The sequence below is a fragment of the Nuphar pumila genome, chromosome 5, assembly GCF_984573655.1.
Source record: "Nuphar pumila chromosome 5, dmNupPumi1.hap1.1, whole genome shotgun sequence".
In the NCBI taxonomy this organism is placed as follows: Eukaryota; Viridiplantae; Streptophyta; class Magnoliopsida; order Nymphaeales; family Nymphaeaceae; genus Nuphar; species Nuphar pumila.
Genome location: NC_143253.1, coordinates 36,283,092 through 36,294,606, shown reverse-complemented (window position 1 = coordinate 36,294,606; position 11,515 = coordinate 36,283,092). Strand labels below are relative to the sequence as shown.

Here is an 11,515-nt window from a genome sequence, read left to right as displayed (position 1 = left end):
ACTGCTCATGTTAGTCTGGAAAATTATATATTGATTTACTCTACATGTTATGTTAGACAAGATTATGTCAAGGAAATGTACAAACCTTAGGTAAAAGACCGAGGTAACCCTTAATTCCAAGGTGACGAAGTTGCCCTTGGACCTCAGTCAAAGGACCAAAGGACAGACGAACAATCACAGATCTTCTTGTCGGAGATCTGACCAAATTTCGAATGCTTGCCAGGACATCAGCTTGTAAAAGGGTGGTCCTGATTAGCTGTATGTGTTGCCTATATATGCCAAAATGCAGCAAATTTTGGATCGGACATGGGGACCGGACCAAACTGTGAATGATAGCAAAGCAAACACTAGCAAAGTTAGTGATGTTGTCAAATAAAGCTCGTGACTTGTGTCAGGATTTACATAGTTGTCAGTTAACCAGGATGAGAATTTGGTCAAATAAGTGGATCAAAAGATTCATGGTTTGTTTTGGCTCTGAGACGCTTGGTGTAGATCAAAATGAGCCATGACTTGCAACTTAATTGAACTAGGGATATGATTCAAGAATGTGCTGATGAGATTTTTGAAAAATTGAGATTCTTTTGTTTGTCCTTGATAGGCGGTTTTTGTAGGATTTTGGTCAATCACATAATGCTGTTTGATGGTATCTAATTCCAACGCTTTTTGGACTCCCCAGCGTACCAAGAAAAAGTAGGATAAGTTGGGAAATTGCATTACACTGTACGCTGGGCAAATTCTGAGTGGTTTTCAGAAAATCAGTAAGCCAGTGCACCCAATGCTGCTAGTGGTGCATTAAGATAAAATTTCCAAATCTTAAGGCAGCTGGTGGCATACCTTTGGATGAAATTCCTGAATTTCTTGCATTTTCTGCAGGAACGTTTTTGAGAAAAATGATGGCGCCCAAACACAACAAGAAAATTACCCAAAAAGCCTTGGCTCCCCCGCCCTCATTGAGTAGATTAATGTACATTCAACAACTTTACCAAAAGAATGAAGCTATGACTTGGACACCAGAATAAGTCACTCATGTATGTCAAATGAAGTCCTCGTTTCCACCATTGATCGGCAGATCGATGGCTCAAAAGTCTCGAGGATCAACAAACAACGCCGGCATGAAGATGGTGGAGGCGCTGACCCAATTTGTAAGCTCAGGGGTATTTTTGTCATTCAAGTTTTTTATGCACCAAACATCCTCTGCACATGAGAAGCAACGCCAATGTGGGACTCCCTTAGCTGCCGGGTCCCATGGCCCAACCTCTGCCACCACGGCACGGGCCCCACCTTTCTTCGCGAGATTGTACACGTGCCACCACAGCTCCCTCATCAACTTGGCACCCTCCTTGCCTTCCACATGGAGGCCGTACACGACGTAAATGCCAAAGGGGTGGAAAACATCTGGTATGGACGGGATCCGTAGGCACGGCAGCAACCGATCCACCACCCGAGTCACCTTCGCACATGCCCGAATGGCTCGGGAGGCACCCTTCACTCGGAGCTTGAACACATCGCTGCAATTCCACACGCTTGCTACCGCATACGAATCCGGGAGCTGGGCCTGGACTGCGCATGGAACCCATGACGGCTGGCTCTTCCGGACGGTGATGAACGTCCCGAGGGTGAGACGGTTCATCAGGACTGAGTCAATGTCCTTGGGGAAGAACTCGGCAGTCCGAAAGGCATGCCGGTAAAGCGCAATCGCCAAGTCAGTAGGGGCTTTGACCACATTGACTCGAGGGTCCACGGGCTTAGGGTGAGCGTGGACCGGGTGCACCAGGACGGTGGGGGTCCGGAACTCGGTGTAGTCAAACTTGCCAACGAAGAGGCTGAGCGACGCCACGTTGGCCTTCTCGGTGGCCATGTAGGCGTAGTCGGCGCGGTTTACCTTGAACCATTCCTCCATCCTCAACACCAATCTTGACCCTACCCCCATCCTCCTGCCCCCCAATCCAGTCACAACAAAATAAATGAGAGACTAAGAATGAGACTGTCATCTTGGGCACTGAACAACGAGAGAAATTCTTCCCCAATCCTTTTTTCCTTCCTCTCCTTTTCAAACAAGTGTAGAGCATTACCTTTGTCATTCTTTTCCAAGTACCTAACGTGCTAGCTATTCTCTTCCTATAGGTTTAACGCCTTTATTTTTTCCCTTGGTGAAATGGTGCTAAGAAAATAGTTATTTTCAAAGATTAGATTTGGTTTCTTTTCCCCCAAAAAAAACACAGAAACAAAAGAAAAAATAGAGCCGTCTTTTTTCTTTTATTTTCTTGAACATAAAATTTAGTTCTTTTCATTTGTTGACTAGGCATATGCATGCCTATCTTGTTTGCATTTTCTATGCTAGGATGAATTAGCTTTTTAGAAAGAGAAAGATATGGCATTCTCTAAAGCACAGGGAATCATAAACATGGGTTTGTAAAATGTATTTCAGGATAGTTACTCGGTTACATTCTGAGCATAAAATATAAGAAATATGGATTTTTTAGCAATGTGTTGTGGGTTTTATTTAGTCATTTTGCTTCTTTGATGACCACAACTTTTGCTTCCTGTTTCTTGAATATTTAAATCTACCATCTTTGAAATCTTTTTCTTTTCTTACCCAACACAAGTAGAAATTACTTTGTCAGATTTTTTCTTTTTTGTTGCTGTTGTGAGGGTAATTACCTTGAATTGGAGGTGTGTTGTGGTTTCCGCCAGTGCTCACATGCTCTCTGCCGATTGGGAGCAGTGGTGTTGCCAAAACACTGCATGGGGAATGGAGTTCGCAGCCCCAACACCACATTAATTTCAACACCATTCACAGGCGAATGTCTTTGGCAACTCCATCCTCAACATGACATTTCAGCAAAACCATATTTTGGCAACTCATGGAAATGGTGTTTCCATCTCAATGCAAGGCTCCCAAACAGGAAATAGGAAATTAAGACTTGAATAGATAAAGAAGAACAAAGAATGGCACTGCAAGTTTGCTTGAAAATTAAGAGTTATTACTATGAGAGAGTAGAAAGACAAAAGGACTGAAAAAGGAATTAAGGGGGAGAAGCGAATAGGATTTTTAATTACATGGTGACACTCTAAGGCCAAGAATGTAAGCAACCTTAGCATAGAGAGGCACATCCGAGTCTTGATGTTTGCTTTGTGACACTGTGCCTCGGGTGACGGTTTTTATGCAGCCCCTGATAACCCCCACGATTTCCCTGTGATCTCCACACTCGGCTACCTATCATTTACTCACAAGGGAGGGAATCAAATGAAGAAAAAAACAGATGGATGGTACGTGAAAAGGGTGAAGTTTAGTGGTGAGTAATTAAGAGATAATGATTGTGATGAAGTAATAGTAGTAGTACCAGCATGAGATAGGAAGGAGAATGGCGGATTCGAGCCATGGGGTCGCCCATGAGGTCTGCCAGGAGGGAGGGTTTCCCACTTGGCCCTACCTCACACCTTCTCTCTAGAAGAGCAACCCCCTTGCAATCTCTCTCCTCGTCGAACTCTCTCACTACAATCCCCGCCATCGTTGGGACGCTTTCTTGGTTCATGATCTCAATTTGCACCAAACTAGCCGACATTTATAGGGTGGTAATCATATTCATGATGGAGATGATGATGATGATGATGATGCTGAAAATGGATGGATGGGATGAAACGGTATATTTGACTGAGACGTACGGCAATGCTTGCGGAGCACGTGTGAGAATGGCGGCCGTGGCTGCCGAGATTTATTTGATTCGATGATGTACTATTGATATTTTATTTTTGCGTAGTGGTTGCTTTTTTTTATGTAACAATGGTTCCTCATGATGATAGTCATAATGATTCTCTTTTTTTTTTTTTCTTGAATGAAAGTGATAAAGATGATGATTCTGATTATATCTGGTCAAATCATTTAATTTTATTTTTAAGATCCCTGTTTTGTTGGTTGTTGAGTTAGAGAGAGATTCGTGGATGATGTGTCACATCTGACATCAAGAAGGGGTCCATGCGGTCTTACGAGGCGATTAGTTTCTCCCCGTTTACCCGTCTTAAGATGTTCATTGATGACCGTTATGATGGACATGTATTGCTTTATGTGCATGCCTGTAAGAGAGAGAATCATGACCCTCCGTCTTTGCTGACACGTTGGGATTGTCTCTTTGACCGTTGATTCTAATGTCGGATCTTTCTGTTGCAGCAAAGTTGAGACCGTACTAGGTCAGACGCACCTCTTTGCCGGGGTGTTGTGTGTTCTCTTCTAAACACAAATTTGCTTGTTCAGTACCCAAGAATATCTTGGGACCCGTGATAATTCATATGTTAATGTTGCCCACGATGACTTTATAATAAAATAACATATAAAAAAGTTAGATATGTTTTTTTTATGGAAATGTCTTCCCGTAAGATAGATATGCGTTGGACAAAAATGTCTTCATGCTCCCCGTATATAGATTTGCAAGTTTTGCCTTTGTTTCTAGCTTGTGCTACCACACATGGCCGCCTTCTCGTTTCTGCATTGCGTTAGATAGAAAACTTTTCCTGATTCGTTCCTACCTCGTGGAGATAACTATAAATCAAACGAATGGTTTGATCGTTGGTGGGCGTCAAAGAGGATTTGTCGGTATCAACGGGGATTTGTCAGTATCAACGGGGATTTGTCAGCCATCTCTTTTTACAGTCTTCTCTTCTTCTTCATTTTCGTTAGGCAGTATGAAAAAAAGTAATGACGCACAAACATTCCAACAAGTGTCATTAAAGTGTCGTGAGTACCTTTTCATGTCGATCATGTTATTGTTGAAGAACGTATGTCATCGTGAGTGTCATTAAGGCATTGTTTTGTTATTACAAGTAGATTATATTGTTTCAACGGTTGGAAACTCGAAGATATTTGTAAGGCGGTGGGATCTCCTGACAAGAATGCTTGGTTACAGATGTGAGCAAAGGCCTCTACCCCATCCGGTATCGTCCATTCACTCAGTATATGCAATGTAACCAAATCGCGGTTGTAGTAACATGTATATCGATTTGTGAGATATTGTTTTGTTTGTTAATATCAATTTGTAATATATTATGATGAATTATCGTATATCGATTTGTAAGATATTATGTGTTTTCTAGTGTTGATTTGTGAGATATTGTTTTGTTTGTTGATATCAATTTGTAATATATTATGCTGAATTGTCGTATATCGATTTGTAAGCTATTATGTGTTCTCTATTGTCGATTTGTGAGATATTGTTTTTTTTGTTACTAGCGATTTGTAATATATTTTGCTGAATTGTCGTATATCGATTTGTAAGATATTATGTGTTTTCTATTATCGAGTTATGAGATATTATTTTGTTTGTTAATATCGATTTGTAATATATTATATTGAATTATCGTATATCGATTTGTAAGATATTTTGTATTTTTTATTGTTGATTTGTGAGATATTGTTTTGTTTGTTACTATCGATTTGTAATATATTTTGCAGAATTGCCGTATATCAATTTGTAAGATATTATGCTGAATTGTCGTATACCAATTTATAATATATTATGTTGAATTATCATATATCGATTTGTAAGATATTATGTATTTTCTTGTGTCAATTTGTGAGATATGATTTTGTTTGTTAATATTGATTTGTAAGCTATTATGCTTAACTAATCGGTAGCCGTTGTTATATGCATCTTTAATAAATCATAGTAAACATATGCGCTGGCTAACGCAAATTGATATTTTGCTCATGACAGTGTTGAGCATATCAACTAGTTGCAGTGAAGATGATGTATCTTAATCATTGGGAAGTCATGGAGCAACGAACATCAATACTATCGATGCACCTGAAGAATTGAATATATGCACTAATGATGCATATGATACGAAGGGTGCAGGCATTGGATTCACTCTTGACTTGAATATTTCAGCAGACGAAATGCAATTCGATAATGAGGTAGACGATCATGACAGTGCACTTGACAAAGGTGCAGGCACCTCAAGTCTACATGATAGTACACTTGACTTTGTTCCCGTAGAGGGAATGCAGTTTAATAATGAGGAAGCATCATACAAATTTTACAAGGATTATGCCTTAAAACTTGGCTTCATTGTTAGAAGGTATTCTTGGGCAAAAAATGCATAGAGTGTTGTGGTGAGAAAGGCATATGTTTGTTCTAAGCAAGGTTAGAAGAAGTCAAGTGAAAATCCAACAAGGAGCAAGCCAGATTCAAGATGCGGTTGTCCAGCGAGAATGGTGTTAAGAAGACTTTCGAATGGGAAATATATAGTTCGTACTTTAATCAATGATTATAACCATGAATTAGCCACTTCATTTATGACTCCTATGTTAAGGTCACATCGTAAAGTAATTGAAGCACGTGCAGTAATTGCTTAAATAGATGATAGCGTCGGCATTGCACTAAGGAAGATATACAATTTATGCATGCACGTAGATGGTGGTTGTGAGAATGTATCATTCACACCTATGGATCTATGAAACCACTTGAGAAGGAAGATGTCAGAAAACATGAAGAATGGAGGAATATGTTCTTTAGTTGATTACCTACAGAAAAAATCAAACATTGACCCTAGTTTCTTTAGTGCAATGCAACTGGATGAAGATGGGTATGCTGTGAATATGTTTTGGGCAAATTCAAAGTCAATAGTGGATTATGAATGCTTCAATGATGTGCTTGTTTTTTATACGCAGTGAAGATTAATATGGAACAATGGCCATTTGCGCAATTTGTCGGAGTGAACCATCACTCACGAGTTGCATATTAGGCGGCGCTTTTTTGTATTACCAGACCAAGGAAACTTTTGAGTGGTTGTTCAGAGTATTTACACAGGCAATGAATGGGAAGCACCCTAGAGCTATACTTACATATGGTAATCATGCAATTGCAGTTGCAGTGTCTCATGTATGGCCATATGCACATCATGGCCTATGTTTGTGGCATATCTTTCAAAATGCAACAAAGAACATATGACACATTTTTAATCAGAATACAGGGTTTGATAAAAAGTTTAGACAATGTGTACTTGAGAGCATAGACGATGTTACCTTTATGTCTGATTGGGAGCAAATGATTCAGATATACGACCTTGAAGACTGTGTGTGGTTACAACATTTATATGCAGACAAAGAGAAGTGGGCATTGGCATATGAAAGGTAATACTATTGTGCAGGTATGATAAGCACATAAAGAGCTGAATCTATGCATGCCACACTGAAAAAAACCTTGTATTCATGTTTAACAATATTTCATTTCATGAAACAGTATGAATTATTTGTAGACGGTCTTAAACAGAATAAACTTGAACAAGATGTGAAATGCTTCAACACCCGCCCTGTAACTTTGGGCATGAAAATATTGACGTGACCTGCAGATCTGTATACACTAACTGTATTTGAATGGACTAAGAAGGAGGTTATATAGGTCATCAATTGCAACATAGAAGGATGTATGCAATATGAAAATATGCACAAATACCATGTTATATGGGAGAACGAAGAGCATCCAAAAAGGCAAGAAGCACATGTTACGTACAATATTGACAACAGAACAATTGAATGTACATGAAAATATTTGAATTCAAAGGTATTTTATGTCGTCATGCATTAAAGACATTTAATCAAGAGAAGATACAAGAAATACCTGAGTCATATATAATGCGAAGATGGATGAGACAAACAAAGATTGAACAGCTAGATACAAATAATGTTAGTCCATCTAGTGTTGATGAGAAGTATCAAATAGCCTCCCATTACCAACAACTATGTAGGTCACCTATGCATGTTACAGATTTGGCATCGAAAAGCGAAGAAGCCTATGTATGTATGAGAAAAGTGTCAAGAGAATTACTTGAAAAAGTGCAGTTAATTTACCATGAGTCCATTGCAGCTCGTGAAGACCAATCTAAGAAAATGAGATCAAACAACATAGGTGAAAATCACACTTCCTCTGACCTTTGTGAGAAGTTGCGCCGAAGCGTGAACATCATCTTCGACAAGTTAAGAGTAAACATTGTATATTATAATGGAAATATTCACCTAGTGAAGGGTATAAAAAAAAACTGCCTCTGATCGCAGTCGGAGGAGGACAAAGGGTGCACTGAAATTGGTTGGCAAGAAAATGTCTTAGAAACAACTAAGCCCTTTGCATGAATAGGTATGTAATACAGTATATTGCTTCCTATGTAAATTGTATTACGTGCAATCTATCAATATCTAACTTGTCTAATTTCCAACATGCATCAATACCATACAGACATGCACTACAATGTTGGAACCTGCAATCCACTCGACCTGTTTGAGTGGAACGATGGCATGAGTTTGACAAGTCTTTTGGTATGTAACAATTTTGGGAGGATGTTTGCATTTCTTGTTGAACTTAATATAGTGTTTGATATTGTTCTGTTTCATGACATACACTGTTCAATTCAAAAGTGAGCAACGCAACACAGGAATCACATGTGGATTCTTCAGCTATAAAATAGTTGTAGCATTTAACTTTCATATCTTACAAATCGTTGTAATGTTTAGCATTCTATAATTCTTTGTTGTAAATTGATAATTCATTGTTGTAATTCTATAAATCTTTATTATAAATCGATAATTCTGTGTTGTAATATTATACTTCTTTGTTGTAATTCTATAATAGAAATCATACTACAAATATCATAAAAATCGACACTAGAAAATACATAATATCTTACAAATTGATATACAGCAATTAAGCATAATATATTACAAATCGATATACAAAAAATCAACATAATAGCTTATAAATCGATATTAACAAACAAAACCATATCTCACAAATCGATACTTGAAAACACATAATATCTTACAAATCGATATACGACAATTCAACATAATATATTACAAATCGGTATACGGTAATTCAGCATAATATTCTACAAATCGATATACGACAATTCAGCAAAATATATTACAAATTGATAGTAACAAACAAAACAATATCTCACAAATCTATAATAGAAAATACATAATATCTTACAAATTGATATACGACAATTCAGCAAAATATATTACAAATCGATAGTAACAAACAAAATAATATCTCACAAATCGATAGTAGAAAACACATAATATCTTACAAATTGATATACGACAATTCAGCATAATATATTACAAATTGGTATGCGGAAATTCAACATAATATCTTACAAATCGATATACGGCAATTCAGCATGTTATCTTACAAATCGATATAGGGCAATTCAGCATAATATATTACAAATCGATAGTAACAAATAAAATAACATCTCACAAATTGATAATAGAAAATACAAAATATCTTACAAATCGATATACGACAATTCAACATAATAGCTTACAAATCGATATTAACAAACAAAACCATATCTCACAATTTGATACTAGAAAATACATATTATCTTATAAATCGATATACGATAATTCAACATAATATATTATAAATCGATATTAAGCAATTCAACATAATATCTTACAAATTGATATAAGGCAATTATGCATAATATATTATAAATCGATATACGGCAATTCAGTATAATATATTACAAATCGATATTAACAACCAAAACAATATCTCACAAATCGACACTAGAAAACACATAATATCTTACAAATCGATATACGACAATTCAGCATAATATATTACAAATTGATATTAACAAAAAAAACAATATCTCAAAAAATCGATATAATATCCTATAAATTATAAGATATATCGATTTGCAAGATATTTGTATTATGATTTTGAAATGTGTGCGTGCAGAATTTATATTATTGTGATTTGGGTGCTTGAGGTATCGATTTGCGTATTCAACACACGTGTGCCAGGTTCATAATTTTGGTTTATGGATCAATGTGAATTTTGTACACAGTCTTACAAAATTTGTTACAAATGTCTGTACACAAAAAAATTGGAAATTAAAAGTTGAACCAAAAATTGTTATCTCTCTCTCTCAGCAGTAGAACCTAACCCTCTTCACGTTATCCTTGAGAATAGGTAGATGTTTAAATTGACTTTCTCTTACTCCTAGGGGCCTTGAGTCCTTCGTAGCTTTCTAGGTAATCTTACAGTCTGGGTTTTTCTATTTTCCTCAAGTAGAAAATCCTTCATTTTTTTGTATAGTTCTGTGTGGAATCCAAGTATATCATCTTGAAAAAAAAAACTCGAAAGTCAGACCAATATAAAAATATAGTCACCAATAATATAGGATAATAAAACATGTTTAAGTGTAAAACATACAACGGTGAATTCTGATGCTCATTCATAGTATATTGCTTTAATATACTTCATTACAAAGATGCCACAATCGACGCCATTAATTTATAAAGAAGCATCCTCTGCGACGTAAAGCCTCAATGGGCCAATGTCGACACATAACATGTTTTTGAAAAATCCAACTTGTGGTTTATGCAAAAGCAAGTAAATTCCAGGCCACGGTATAAGATATTGTAATCTTAAAGATAGAAACTTACCAAATGCACAATGTCATGGTCTATACCAATGCCATAGTTCAAGGAGTTGTATAGCTATATTTTTTGTTCTTGTACATCCAACATGTATAAGACCCAATGCTTTTCTGATTGCCATAACGTAGGAATCAATATCTGTAAATTGATTATAAAATATCTTAAAAAATAGATATGAAAATGCGTACTGATACCATAAAAATTGATGTTAAGAATTAGCATATAAATCAATATTAAGAATCAAACCAATATCTTAAATCGATATTAGAAATCAACATAGAATCAGAACAACATCTTAAATCGATATGGAAATTCCTATTGATAGCTTAAAAATAGATATTAAGAATCAGCATAGAAATCAATATTAAGAATCAAAACAATATCTTAAATCGATATTAAGAATCAACATAGAAATCAATATTAAGATTCAGAACAATATCTTAAATTGATTTAAAAATTTGTATTGATATCTTAAAAATCAATATTAAGAATCAAAACAATATCCTAAATCGATATTAAGAATCAGCATAGAAATCAATATTAAGAATCAAAACAATATCTTAAAATAATATGTTGATAGCTTAAAAATCGATATTTAGAATCAACATAAAAATCGATATTAAGAATCAAAACAATATCTTAAATCGATATTAAGAATCTAAACAATATCTTAAAAACCGATATTTAGAATCAGCATAAAAATCGATATTAAGAATCAAAACATTATCTTAAATAGATATGTAAATTTCTAGTGATAGCTTAAAAATCGATATTAAGAATCAAAACAAGATCTTAAATAGATTTAACATCTTACAAATCGATATAGTCACAAACCTTTCCACTTGAAGAAAAGTTTGTCATTTGGTCATCATTACCCTAGTATTGTATTCGGTCTAGAAATCCAGCCGTGTATGGCATTCGACGGATAATACTTTGTTGAACGGAACAATCATAATAGTAATTGTAAAACATGAAGGTACATTAGTAAATAAAAAAAGAAAATAAACATATAAGATAACCAATATACCATAAAATAAGGGGTGACGACGCAGACCGACATGGTTCTTCCCT

General features: G+C 35.9%; 1 protein-coding gene across 1 annotated transcript; it reads right to left on the bottom strand.

The window, feature by feature from the left end:
* Positions 1-1,078: 1,078 nt before the first annotated feature.
* LOC149837372 (putative N-acetyltransferase HLS1) lies at positions 1,079-3,512 on the bottom strand. The gene is made up of 4 exons (XM_090008023.1): positions 3,345-3,512; positions 3,095-3,217; positions 2,662-2,741; positions 1,079-1,934 (listed from the first exon to the last, which is right to left on the bottom strand). The coding sequence occupies exons 1-4, from the start codon at positions 3,510-3,512 to the stop codon at positions 1,079-1,081; spliced, it is 1,227 nt and encodes a 408-aa protein (XP_089864149.1).
* Between the last annotated feature and the right edge of the window lie 8,003 nt (positions 3,513-11,515).